Source organism: Myxocyprinus asiaticus, chromosome 14, assembly GCF_019703515.2.
Source record: "Myxocyprinus asiaticus isolate MX2 ecotype Aquarium Trade chromosome 14, UBuf_Myxa_2, whole genome shotgun sequence".
Lineage (NCBI taxonomy): Eukaryota > Metazoa > Chordata > Actinopteri > Cypriniformes > Catostomidae > Myxocyprinus > Myxocyprinus asiaticus.
The window spans coordinates 10,299,649-10,314,050 of NC_059357.1; the positions used below are offsets into that span (position 1 = coordinate 10,299,649).

The 14,402-nt window shown below is 38.9% G+C and overlaps 1 protein-coding gene across 1 annotated transcript; it reads right to left on the bottom strand.

The window, feature by feature from the left end:
• Positions 1-1,066: 1,066 nt before the first annotated feature.
• lsm12a (LSM12 homolog a) lies at positions 1,067-10,446 on the bottom strand. The gene is made up of 5 exons (XM_051717584.1): positions 10,256-10,446; positions 4,908-5,041; positions 4,690-4,799; positions 4,303-4,429; positions 1,067-2,522 (listed from the first exon to the last, which is right to left on the bottom strand). The coding sequence occupies exons 1-5, from the start codon at positions 10,380-10,382 to the stop codon at positions 2,427-2,429; spliced, it is 594 nt and encodes a 197-aa protein (XP_051573544.1). The 5' UTR covers positions 10,383-10,446; the 3' UTR covers positions 1,067-2,426.
• Between the last annotated feature and the right edge of the window lie 3,956 nt (positions 10,447-14,402).

Sequence of the window (14,402 nt, forward strand, 5' to 3'; positions counted from 1 at the left end):
GTAACAAAATATTTAAGAATAGGGAAACACAATTTAAAGTCTAAGAATTGGTAATTGAAAATTGTTCTGGGCCCAACAAAATCCTATATACTGTATGATGTAGCCTACTCATTCACTGCTACTCTTACTAATATTTCAAGCATTGTTGATCAATTTCCTGTACAGATTAATCTTAGTCTCAGACTAAATTTCATCAGTGGATATTTCCCACTACAAATCACAAACCAACTTACAATTATCTTACAAAGTAAACTTGTTACTACACTGTAAAAAATTTTTGTCAGATAAACTGTATTTTAAAAATTGATTGAACTACCTAATTTAGAAAAAGTTGAGAGTACTTAAAACAATCAATAAATTCAACGTATGCCATTTAAGTCAGAGTAACTTAAAATTTTAAACAGCGAGCACATTCAATATCAAGTTTGATGGTGAAGGTAGAATTTACAGGCTTTTGAGCATGCTCAGTTTGATAGTCCTGATGCATTCCTTAAGACCATCAAGGTGACTGGTGTTCGATTTGATGAAGTTTCTTCAGTTATTGTGTTGACTTCTAAAAGTTTAAAAGACTTGTTACCAACACAACCTTTTAAATTGTACCAACTATTTGGTATCTTGGCGGAGCGGACACATGATCTTATGTCGAAATGTAAATCTGCTTAATGAAGAATATCTTTTTATATAATTTTCAAAAATATAGAAAATGATGGACAGCTGTTCTCAAAAATGCAAGTTTATTGAACTGAATAATCATTGTTATTTTTGAGTTTGCTGAACTTAGCGTATTGTTCACTGAACTTAAAATCCAACTTGAATTAAGTTGGTACAACTAATTATCCTGAAGTTTTGTAAACTCAAAAAATGCTTTGCAGCTGGTTGCCTTTTTATGTTGACAACTTTTAATTTTCTTAGTTTTTTTTTTTTTTAACAGTTTTCATGTAATGTGTTTCAAAAAGCACTATTTCAAATATGGACTGATCATTCTTAGAAACAGGTAGTAATAAAGAGAACATTTGAATAACAGTTCAATCGTACATAAAATATAAATATAATAAAAACAACAACAACAGGTTCGTCTTTTTTATTTCTTCATTACTATTTAAAAATTCAAAATAAAATACTGTGAAAGAAACCTATAGGCGAACAGCAACCCCGTTAACACAAAGCAATATAAATTGGTATGTCAACGTGGGTGCCAGTTACCGCTTGGCGCCACTGCTAGAGCCTCCATCAGGCTACGAGGTTCACGTGGCTGGGATGGGGAGGATTTCGGCTTTGAGCCACTGCCGCCCATTTCCCCCTGTCCTAGTCTCTTAACATGGCAAGATATCGCTTTAACATTTCCTTTTTCCAAAAAGGTGATTACAAAGATTCCCATTCAGAAAAGAGACCAGTCCCGTTGTAAGAGACGAGAAAGATATGAGTCTTCTTATGCCAACACACATCTAAATAAAAATCACCATTGCTGGAGTATGAAGGAATGCGTGGAAGTCAAAGAGAGGTGCAAGTCTCTTATCCATCACTGCATTTGGATGCGTTTAAAAAAATTATAATAAATCTACAAACATTGCATCTTAGAAAATGGTCCCATTATGGAAGAGGTATTTAAAATGGCAAGTACAGGACCAATATGGAAGAAAATGACAACATAATATAATGCCAAGTGTATTTCCCTAGTGTTGGCTTTCCATTATTGTCAACTGCCCCTGGAGATGAATGTGAAGATGTTGTTCTACATGTAAAGTGTAAGGATGAATACAGTACTCAAGAGTGTCTCTCCTTCATCTGACAATAAAAATAAGATTGTGTTGTAGATTTAAAAACATTTTTCAGAAAATGAGATGTTGGGTAGATAAGTGCAATTCAATTGCCCACACAGCTTCTTCAACCCTTACTTACGTAAGCAACAATGCTCGCATCGTATCAGTCACAGCTATGAAAAAAAAAAATAGGTACATGCTGCCATGGAAATAAAAAGTTATACAGCTTTATAACTTAAGAAAATATTTTTTGTTCCAGTCTTTTTTTCCATTTGAAGTGGAAAAATATATTGTTTCGTGGTTAATCAAGTTGAAATGAAATGAATAAGTAGGTAAGTTGAAAAAGGGAGAAAAAAATAAAAAATACATTTAAGTTTAGGGGGGTGGGGTGAGTGAGTGATTTTGTTGAATGAGATGCCAAATCTTTTCTAAATTTAATAATATTTCAAGACAGCACTCAGCACTCTTTTCCTCTTTCTTTTATCAGAGGGAGAAGATTTTCTTTTTTGATGTCTAGAACCATAATTCCTTCTCAAAATGCTGAGTATCAGCTATGTCAACCTTTGTCTGGCAATTGGTAAAAAAACAAAACATCAGAAAATATAAAAAAGAAAAGAAAAATTAAACACTTTGTCAGCATAGTGTTTCCTCTCACAGAGCCCATGCTCATGACGATAAAGCAGAGTCCTTCTGTGTTTGTTGTGCTTGCTGTGAATGCTGCACTGATTTTTGGCTCTCCACATCTCGAAAGTGTTTTTCCACCTGTCAATGGAGAGTAGAGGGTCAGCGAGGCAGAAAAATCACACCTGTTAGAACTCTTATTTGGATTTGATTATAGTTAATCTTATAATTCAGTGCTAAAACAAGAAATTGGAGCAGGATATATCGAAAGGCTTGTCCTTTTTTTATATAGCCAACCTTTAATTTACGCCCACAGCCATGAACTATTTATAGGGAAGTAGTAAGTTCTCGTTATAGAAGGCATTTGATTTGGTTGGACAAAAATGTGGATATGCCCCTACAAACATGAGTCAAATTTTATTGGTTTTATTAAAACTAACATTTAAATACAAATAACTCCTAAAAGATAATGGTGTCAACTTTTAGCGGTACCTTAGCATATACAATGCTTATAGAAAATCATCATACCACTTCAGCATTGTCATTTTTTTGACTTACAGCCTGAAATCAAAACCAATAAAAATAAAATAATAATTATTGTTTCCAGCTTTATGTACAAATTGTGCCTTACAACATTCAAGTAACGAAAACAAAATAAAGGCAACTGTTCCATAAATTTATTAAAAATAAAAAACTAGAATAACAGGGTTTGAAAAGTGATCATACCCCTGGATTTAATACTTCGTAGAGCCACCTTTTTCTTTAATGACAGCCATCAGTCTGTTTGGATATGTTTCTACTAGCATCACGCACCTAGATTGGGGAATATTTGCCCATTCTTCCTTGCAGAATTGTTTGAGATCAGTCAAATTGCAGGTTGAGCAGCCATGGACTGCTCTCTTCAAGTCCATCCACAGGTTTTCAATTGAATTTAGGTCAGGGCTCTGACTTGGCCATTCAAGGACTTTGACTTTGGGTGTACATGGTAGCATCTATTTTCCCTTCAATCCTGACCAACTGCCCAGTCCCCCGAAGAGAAACACCCTCACAACATAATGCTGCCACCACCATGCTTCACTGTAGGTATGGTATATTCTGGGTGGTGTGCGGTGTTTGGTTTTCTCTAAATATAGCATTTGGAGTTCAGTCCAAAAAGTTCAATTTTTGTCTCATCTGACCATAAAACCTTTTGCCACATGGCATCAGAATCCTCCAAGTGTTTTTTCGCAAAGTGCAAACGAGACTTAGTGTGGCACTTTTTCAGAAGAGGTCTCTTTCTTGCCACCCTGCCATACAGGCCAGCTTTGTGTAAAGCTTGGGAGATTGTCACATGCACAGACCAATCAATCTCAGCCATAAGGGCTTGTAAATCCTTCAAAGTTGCCTTTGGCCTCTTGATAGCTACCCTGATCAATATCCTCCTGGCATGGTCATCTAGTTTGGAGGGACAGCCTGATCTGTACATGGTTTTGGTGGAGCAATGCACTTTCCACTTCTTAATAATGCTGTGAACAGTACTCAGAGGGATAGTTAAAGCATTTGAAATCTTTTTTTTACCCTTCTCCTAAAACAAATTTATCCCGGAGCCCTTCTGAAAACACCTTTCCATCAATGGGGAATTCTTGAATTCATTGCCATGCACTACTAGTAATGGAATCCTTATGGAAAAGCCAGTTTTATTATGAAGTAATTAAAACCACAACAATTGATGTCAGGTGGGAGCCAATTAGCCAGGTATGTAATCTGAAAGGTGATTGGTGACCTGAAAAGGTGACCTGAGCAAGTTTGTAATGGCTACTCACTTATCAAAACCAGGTATTTTACGAATACATTTTTAATAATTGTTCAGAATTTTTTTTAAAGTTATTTTAACGTTGAAGGTTTAAGAAAAAGTCATATGGAGTGCGGTGTTATGACTTACTATTTTCCGCACATGGCTCAAAGCGCTGCCCTCTTTGCCTTTGCAGTTGTCCACTTGGTATGGAGGACTGATGACCACATCTTCCATCACTATGATGTTTTTCTCCTGCCATTTGCAGTCTTTGATGCTGCAGGTTCATACAAAAGGGATGAAAATGGACGATCCATTCTGTTCAGGGTACATCTGCTTATTATTTGATCTATGATGCTATGGACTACACCACCATCTATACCAACCTATGCTACTTAACATAACTTAGTTTCCAGATTTCTCAATTAGTGTGATAGGTTCATTGAAGGAGAGGTCCAAAGACCATACACGGTAATTCAAGCCAAATAAAAGCCCATCAATCTCTGTTAACATCACTCCAATTTGAGTCCTACTTACGTTTTATGAATGGTCTGGAACAGCTGTTGGCCGTCCACAGAGACACCAGCACTAATCGCATAAGCTTGTGACAACTTGTCTTCCTTTTCTGCCCGTGCTCTATTCACAAGCTACACAGAGGTGAAAACAGCAAAGGCAAAATAAAGAGAGAAATATTACAGATGGAGTCATTATTATGGAGTTCTGATGACCGGAAGCGGATCATATTTTGGGCTTACCTTGTTAAAATTGAGAGATGCTAAAGGGGGAGGTGTTTCAGTGCGGTCATTGATTATGTCCACTTCTGACACGTAGGCCAAGTTAACCAGAACCACATCGCTGACATTGGGTTTACCGCTGGACGGGGCACATTCTGGTGATGGCAGTCAAGGCACCATACAGCTGTTCGGTGTAATTATCAAAACAGTATACAGAAAGTAACAAAATGACAGCAATGAAGAATGTGATACAGAGAGAGAAATAGGCAGACATATACCCCTAGACAGGAAGCATTCTGGGGTTATTATGTGGGATCAATGCTGTATGTCATCCGTTACCCACAATTTATGTGCACTGATGTCCACTCCAGTGTTGTGGTTCGCCTCTCATGTTAACAGACATGATAAAAATACATGCTTGTCTGTCACTAAGGAGATGAGTTTCATTGAGGCTTCCAGGTGGAGGCAGCTTACTAGAGTGACAGCGCAAATGGATATGGCCTATACTCAACTGTACTTGGCATTAGTTATGATAATAATAGTAATTTTTTGTGTTTTTATGCATACTCTTAGGTATTCAGCACATATTTTCAGAAAAAATACTTATAAATATAAGTAAAGTTTGTCACGTCAAACCCAGTCATAATTTAGTTCATAATTTAGAATCATGAGAATTTTCTACTCTTATAATTAAACAGGCAGTTTCTTTTCTGATATACCTTTAGAAAACGCCCTCTTTGCATGTGAAATGAGTAACCACACTTTTGTCCGCTCACATGCATTCGATTCTTCATGATATAACCCCTTTACTAAATGACCTGTCTCCAAACCCACATAAAGCACACAAAACTGAGGGGGGAGATGGAAAGTAGGGAGTTGTAAAACAAGCAGATTTGGGTAGGCTGAGGTTTTCAAAGTTGCATTATATAAACAATTATTACAAATGCTTAAACCAAAAAGCAGAAAATCAAAACAGCAAGCTAGCGATGTCAGCTAATTCGTCATTCCTCAAGCCTACTGACTCCAGGCACGCGGCGGATGTTTAAAGCACTGAGAATGATAACAACATTCAGCGACACAAAGGCAGACCATTAACTGAAAAACAATTATTGAACAACACTTAAATCTCGTGCAGAGCAAATCATTATACACAAGCTGTTATTTCATCCAAGTTGTGAATTTAATACATACGAAAAACCACAATATCACCCAAACAACTTGTGTATAAAGCCGTGCTTCCATCCCATGTGTCCAAAAGAACAAAATAGTCACTTCTGGAGAAATTGTAGCCACTGTGACTCTTATTAATAAAATACTCTCGGTTTAGAGCAAACAGACAAAACACTGTAAAGGACTTTGTCTCTTGGGAGCGACAGCACTTCACACAGTGTGGGAGCACTGTGTGTGTGCTTTCCTGCTAATGTCTTTTCCATGTGGATCTATAATATATTTTTCAAAAGTGTCAATAAACCTGCTCTTCGGCACAGTTCAAGTTTGTATTCAACTTTTTTGCTCTGCAAAATCTATGCAGGCTTTGTATTTTCTAGTAAAGGTCGACCAATATATCGGTGTGACGAGGAGGAGGGCGTGGCCGGGCCGTGAGGGTGCACAGCCAGCACTGAATCAGATGATCAGCGGGATAAGGAGGGGGCCAGAGACACCAGTTCAGGAGAGAGAGAGAGACGCACGCGGCCGTGTTGTGTGTGTCTGTTTGTCTTATGTTGTTTTAAGTTCATTTATATCATTAAACTTTATGTTGACTGTTCAGCCGGTTCCCGCCTCCTCCTTGTCCAACCTTTAACTGTTACAGTGGTGCCGAAACCCAGGGAGGAGGGATGCACTGTCAAGGAGCCCTCACCGCTGCTGTCCGCCAAAGGAGCAGCCGCTGCCGTCTGCCTGGGGAAGGAGGGGTTGCTGACGGCCGCTGAGAGCCGGAGGAACCGCAGCCTTCCACCGAGGAGGAGAGAAGCGGTTCCATCTGCCAGGAGTCGGAGGGCTCGCTGCCATCCGCTGGTGGAGCGAGATGTCGTCCACCAGCGGGTGGAGAAGCTGTTGAGGGCCGGGTGACAGCGTGTCTGGGAACCGGCGAGCAAGTTTTTCTCTCTCTCTCTCTCTCTCTCGCTGTGTGTCTCCCGTTCACCCATTCACTCTCCCCACGCCTCCCCTCGTCTCTCCCCCAGGTTCCCGTGAGGCGGGGCAGACCACCAGCTGACAGAACGGCCGGAAGGGCAGCGTCTCCCATCCAGTGATGGGGGGGGGTGAGTAAGTCAGTCTGGTGGCGCCCCAGCTTGAATCGGGCAGGGGAGGAGTGTGACGAGGAGGAGGGCGTGGTCGAGCCATGAGGGTGCATGGCTGGCGCTGAATCAAACGATCAGCGGGAGAACGGCGGCAGGGGGGCGTGCGGAGATGCCAGTAGAGGAGGGAAAGAGACTTTTTTCCCTTTGCGGCTGGGAAGGGTCCACTGTCGTTATACAGTATGAGAGCGGCCCCTAAAGGCTAAATAACTATCACTTCACTGATTCCTTGTGGTGTTTGTTTTGACACGACGGTGGTAGGTCTGATCACTGACAATGATGAAACAGCCTACAGAGAGGAGGTGCACACTCTGACACGCTGGTGTCAGGAGCACAACCTCTCCCTCAACATCAGTAAGACCAAGGAGCTTGTGGTGGACTTCAGGAGAAAAGACAGAACACAGCTGCATCACCATCAATGGAGCACCGGTGGAGAGAGTCAGCAGCTTCAAGTTCCTCTGTGTCCACATCACAGAGGAACTCACATGGTCCATCCACACTGAGGCCGTTGTGTAGAAGGCTCACCAGCACCTCTTCTTCCTGAGATGGCTGAGGAAGTTTAGAATGAACCACCACATTCTCACATGGTTCTACACCAGCAATGTAGAGAGCATCCTGACTGACTGCATCACTGCCTGGTACGGCAACAGCACCGCCCTCAAACGCAAAGTCCTGCAAAGGGTGGTGCGTACTGCCAGACACATCATTGGAGGTGAGCTTCCCTCCCTCCAGGACATATATACCAGGCGGTGTGTGAAAAAAGCTTGGAGGATCATCAGAGACTCCAGCCACCCAAGCCATGGGCTGCTCTCACTGCTACCATCAGGCAGACGGTATCGCAGCATCAAGACCCGCACCAGCCGACTTCATGACAGCTTCTTCCCCCGAGCAATCAGACTTCTGAACTCTTGATCTCTCATGATCAATATACATCAGCACTGCACTTTATTAATCTTATTATCTCACACTGGACTGTAATAAATTATTTTCTCTCTTAACAACACACTGGCAACTGACTATCAACCAACAGCCTGAATGTAAATACAGCACAATACAACCTACTGTATATTTTATATATACTATATTTATTGTATACTGTGTATTCTATATTGTGTGTATTGTATACTGTACATTGTATATTATTATTTGTATATTGTGTTGTGTGTAATTATGTGTACATTAGATATGTAAATTGTGTTGTGTAAATCTGATGTTTATTGTAAATTGGTATATGTTGCTCGGAACTGCACCCAAGACTTTCACCCACAGTTGCACTTGTGTATATGGTTGAGTGACAATAAAGGGATTTGAATTGATTTATGTTATTGCATTCGATAACAAAAAATGCCACCTGGTTTGATATTAAGAAAAATGGCACAAGAACACTTTCAAGCAGGTACATAGTACAATTATATATAGCTCCGAAATTAAGACAGTACACTTTCTGGTTGTCAGACTTCATAGTTAAGGTGATGAACTACACATGTGGTTTATTCCTCAAGGACAACTGTGTGAACTTGAGAGGAACTGATATCATACATCCACAAAAGATTCATACATCCACTAAAAATGATGATAAAAGTTGATCAACTTGATATTCATAATAAAGTCTGTTTAAATTATTCAGTAAACCAAATGATCTTTTAAATAACTGGTAATCCTAATAGGCCTATGTCTTCCTGTGCAATTTCACATCAAGGGCTTTTTAAACAACCAACACCCAGCAACCCTGCAGGTACTTTGTTACAACAATAACTACAATGCAAGCAAAATAGATAATTTGCACAATTAATTAATACTAACATTCTAAAACAAGGGACTAAAGTGGTTTTAAATTTGTAATTGTTAAAATGACCATCCAGGCAAAGATAAACTGGTGCAATAATTGGCTAAGCTAACATCTAGAAAAGGTTTGACAACAAAATCCCAGTCTTCATTAATTACACAACATAGCAAGGGTTTTCTGCTAAAATATTTTGATATATAGTGACTGTTATTTGAATGTTGAACAGTAAAGGCAGCACAGCAGGTTAGCAAGAAATCCACAGGGAGCTCTTGATGACCAACAACTTAATTGCATGTAGACACCAAAAATGGTGCATTAGCTTGGGAAAATGTTATCAGAGCACATGACAAACCACATCGAAATGCCTTATTTCAATGTGCACTGTTCAATGTAATGCCTGACACTGTGTGCAGGCAGAGAAACTGGGATGTTAGCTTACAGGCTAGCTGACGCCCCCTGAACACGCATGCGCAGATCAGGTATGGCAGAGCAGAAATGCTGCAGTTGACAGTACGTCCACTCTCATTCACTCCCAATGTGATTCAATGACTTTCAACTCTGTATCAACTTCATATGACTCTGATATACGCAATGACCTGGTTAAAAAAAAAAAAAAAAAAAAAAAAACGTCATCGCTCAAAGCATTAAAATTAGGGTTCCCACACTTTTTGATTAATTAACATTAATTATGCACAACCTTTCCAGTCTTTTTGATGATCATTCGACACGGATCATTTTAAATGTAAGAATAATACGCAAATTATTCAGACGTATTTGTGAACCAGCTCAACTGAAACGAATCGATAAACAGGACTCACAAAAGAGCAAAATCTAGGTAAAGAAATATGTTAGAAAGTAGAACAATCCTGATCTTTAAGATAATGATGACGTTTCCAGGTCTGGAAAACACAATTTAAAAATACGCTACAATTTCAATTTTTTCCATAAATGTGTACACCCTGTAAAATTATTCATTGTGTTCGTTATTCATCGTCTAATAAAAACTAGATTAAATTCCATCTGACTACAAAATGCGGTTTTTCACCGAGGATATTTATTTTGACTTGCAGTGAAGCGTCTTGACTTTGTAAGAGAACTACAGTAAAACCTAGTAACCAATCGAAGGTTCCAAACAGCACCACCTGACTCAACAAGCACTAAACACGGAAGCAAACGCACAGTGGACGCTCTTCCGCGTGTGAAAATGTCTTTGGCATACCCGCAGCTCAGGCCTCTTGCAGTTGTGGACACACACGATTCAGTGTCAAGCAGCGGCGGCAAAAGGATACTCAAAGTCAGCATCTTGGACGGGTAGTCAAAGGCGACGACCTCTCCTTGCAAGCGCTGCCCCAGGCAGGTGAGGCAGGAGACATGGCTCCCGACGCTGAAATACTCCCCGGGTCCAGGAGCCGCCATCTTCTCCGCCAGGAAACGGGAGCAGCAGTCGCCTCACGTAAACACGCGCAGCCGCGTCAGCATGGGTGGGAGCGCGAGTGGGCGTTCCGCCGGATGAATGAAGTGACGCAATAATAGCTGCTGCAAATTAAACCACGCCCCCGTTTTACTATAGCGTAGTAGTAGATCATGGATATCCTACTACAGTGTACAGTACTACATATCCTTCATCTTCATAATTTATACATAAGATCACTTTGAGCCCTAAAGACGCAAGTTTAGAACTCAAATTAACTTAATTTTACTTTCTTTGTGTGCTTAACATGCACATTACATTGCAATGTTATATTTTGTCGCTTTTGTTAGGACAGATTATTTTATTTTTATTGTTATTTATATATAGCTGTAAAATTAGCTACTCATTTAAATGTACTTAATTTTAAAAACCATAAAATCTATCGTCTTTAGACCTAAAAAGATCTATAAAATGTCTTTAAAATCAAATATTACAAATGTACAAATTTATATACATTTTTATTTATATTAACATTTAAAAATTGACAATTACAAACACAAAATATTAATAATTAGATTAACAATCTAGGCTGTTAATAATGAATTCAAAGAATATTCCGGGTTCAATACAAGTTAAGCTCAATTGACAGCAATTGTGGGATAATATTGATTTCCACAGAAAAAAGCAAAGAAAAAAAAAACATTTTGTAACTTGTCCCTCCTTTTCTTTAAAAAACAAAAATCTGTGTTACAGTGAGGCACTTACAATGGAAGTCAATGGGGCCAATTTGTTGAACGTTAAAATACTTTTACGTTTTAAAAGTATAGACACAAGACATAAACAATGTGTGTTAACATGATTTTAATGTTATAAAATCGCTTACTAACCTTTTCTGTGTAAAGTTATAGCCAATTATACAACATCGTTGCAATGATGATGTGACGCCATAAACCCTAAAACGACCATAAAATCAAACTTTACAGCTCAAATAATACAAATAATAGATACTTTTTTTAAATTATAAGCTTCACATTTCTGCTTTTAAACCCTCCAAAAATTAGCCCCATTCACTTCCATTGTAACTCGTCACTGTAACCTTGATTTTTTATGTTTTTAAAGAAAAGGAGGGACAAGTCAAACGTATTTTTTGTGGTAAACAATATTATGCCACAATTGCTGTCGATTGAGCTGAACTTGTATTGAACCCGGAATATTCCTTTTAAATCTAACGAATCCTTCAAAATATGAAAAAATATGAAAAAATCTAGCATTTCTTACAGCTTCAATCTGGATGCGTTTTGCTTTAAAATTAAATTATGTCTTGTTAAACATCCATGCATTGATTTTACAGGTGCATCTCAATAAATTAGAATGTCGTGGAAAAGTTCATTTATTTCAGTAATTCAGCTCAAATTGTGAAACTCGTGTATTAAATAAATTCAATGCACACAGACTGAAGTAGTTTAAGTCTTTGGTTCTTTTAATTGTGATGATTTTGGCTCACATTTAACAAAAACTCACCAATTCACTATCTCAAAAAATTAGAATACATCATAAGACCAATAAAAAAAAAACATTTTTAGTGAATTGTTGGCCTTCTGGAAAGTATGTTCATTTACTGTATATGTACTCAATACTTGGTAGGGGCTCCTTTTGCTTTAATTACTGCCTCAATTCGGCGTGGCATGGAGGCGATCAGTTTGTGACACTGCTGAGGTGGTATGGAAGCCCAGGTTTCTTTGACAGTGGCCTTCAGCTCATCTGCATTTTTTGGTCTCTTGTTTCTCATTTTCTTTTGACAATACCCCATAGATTCTCTATGGGGTTCAGGTCTGGTGAGTTTACTGGCCAGTCAAGCACACCAACACCATGGTCATTTAACCAACTTTTGGTGCTTTTGGCAGTGTGGGCAGGTGCCAAATCCTGCTGGAAAATGAAATCAGCATCATTATAAAAAGCTGGTCAGCAGAAGGAAGCCTGAAGTGCTCCAAAATTTCTTGGTAAACGGGTGCAGTGACTTTGGTTTTCAAAAAACACAATGGACCAACACCAGCAGATGACATTGCACCCCAAATCATCACAGACTGTGGAAACTTAACACTGGACTTCAAGCAACTTGGGCTATGAGCTTCTCCACCCTTCCTCCAGACTCTAGGACCTTGGTTTCCAAATGAAATACAAAACTTGCTCTCATCTGAAAAGAGGACTTTGGACCACTGGGCAACAGTCCAGTTCTTCTCCTTAGCCCAGGTAAGATGCCTCTGACGTTGTCTGTGGTTCAGGAGTGGCTTAACATGAGGAATACGACAACTGTAGCCAAATTCCTTGACACGTCTGTGTGTGGTGGCTCTTGATGCCTTGACCCCAGCCTCAGTCCATTCCTTGTGAAGTTCACCCAAATTCTTGAATCGATTTTGCTTGACAATCATAAGGCTGCGGTTCTCTCGGTTGGTTGTGCATCTTTTTCTTCCACACTTTTTCCTTCCACTCAACTTTCTGTTAACATGCTTGGATACAGCACTCTGTGAACAGCCAGCTTCTTTGGCAATGAATGTTTGTGGCTTACCCTCCTTGTGAAGGGTGTCAATGATTGTCTTCTGGACAACTGTCAGATCAGCAGTCTTCCCCATGATTGTGTAGCCTAGTGAACCAAACTGAGAGACCATTTTGAAGGCTCAGGAAACCTTTGCAGGTGTTTTGAGTTGATTAGCTGATTGGCATGTCACCATATTCTAATTTTTTGAGATAGTGAATTGGTGGGTTTTTGTTAAATGTGAGCCAAAATCATCACAATTAAAAGAACCAAAGACTTAAACTACTTCAGTCTGTGTGCATTGAATTTATTTAATACACGAGTTTCACAATTTAAGCTGAATTACTGAAATAAATGAACTTTTCCATGACATTCTAATTTATTGAGATGCACCTGTATAACCAATTTTACAACAAAGGTCGTATATTGGTAGACAACACTGCAAGAAAATAAAAGGGTAAGACTGAGTAATAGTACTATGTTTAATGCTTTAAGCAGTATTGCTTAGCAGCAGTTGCCAAAAAGTTGCCCTGTATGTGAACTCTTTCCCAATTATTCATTTTCTAATCGAGTTTAAAAAACAAAACAGGAGAATTCAAAGGGACAGCAATTTTTAATGATTAATAGTCACAGTAATAGATTGCTCAAATAGTGTGTATTGCACATGTGTACACATATATGCACCCTATATACACGTGTGTAGCAGTTAGTATACACACCTTTGTATTGTCGCAACATGAAAGCATTGAAAGAACACAATAAATCAGGGAATGTGCTTTGCTAATTTCAGAGCTTCTGCATATCAATATGACCAGAACATAGACAAGAAAGAGAGAGAAAGAGAAAAAAAGATTAAGGTTAAAAGACCTCACAAATCGAAACACCCAATCACAATGAGTGATGTCGAACAGCAAAGAAATGAAGGGACAGTGAAGGAGACACAACCTCTCTTTCAAAAAGTCAAAAAATATACAAGCACTCTTTGAACCTTGACGATCATAGGTCACTACATATACACAACATATGAATTATCAATAAATATACATATGTACTGAATAGCAAAATATGTGGCAGCGACAGTAAAGCTATATTCCATGGGGAACGTCCATGTCTTTTACACATACAGAGGTTTCCCGGTGTCCATGATCATAAGGCCCTGTTCACGTTGTTGACATTTTTGCTTTCTTTGTGTAAAGATCATTGCGAAAGAGACTGTGTTGGAAATACACCCAGCTTCACAAATGCCTCGTTCAATAAAGCCAAGCATCATACTGTATTACATCTTGTCGATTATTTTCCCTCTCTATGTATTGCTCAAACCAACACACCTAAAGAGAAGGTTTAGGTCTCAAAAAGGGCCATCTCAGGGACCAACGTGTCTGCTGATTCATCCAGAAAATTAAAAGACGAAAAAGAAACAGAGAAAAAGCTTTCAACACCAACTGCACGTTCAATATACTGTTTGACACCATATAGGGTGAAGATACAAAAC

Bases quoted from the DNA above. Each gene is read 5' to 3' on its own strand.
- lsm12a (XM_051717584.1), bottom strand. From the start codon at position 10,382: ATGGCGGCTCCTGGACCCGGGGAGTATTTCAGCGTCGGGAGCCATGTC. The intron at 5,042-10,255 runs GTATCCTTTTGC...TGCCATCACCAG, and splicing joins GTCCAAGATGCTGACTTTGA to AATGTGCCCCGTCCAGCGGT. The intron at 4,430-4,689 runs GTAAGTAGGACT...ATGAACCTGCAG, and splicing joins TTCCAGACCATTCATAAAAC to CATCAAAGACTGCAAATGGC.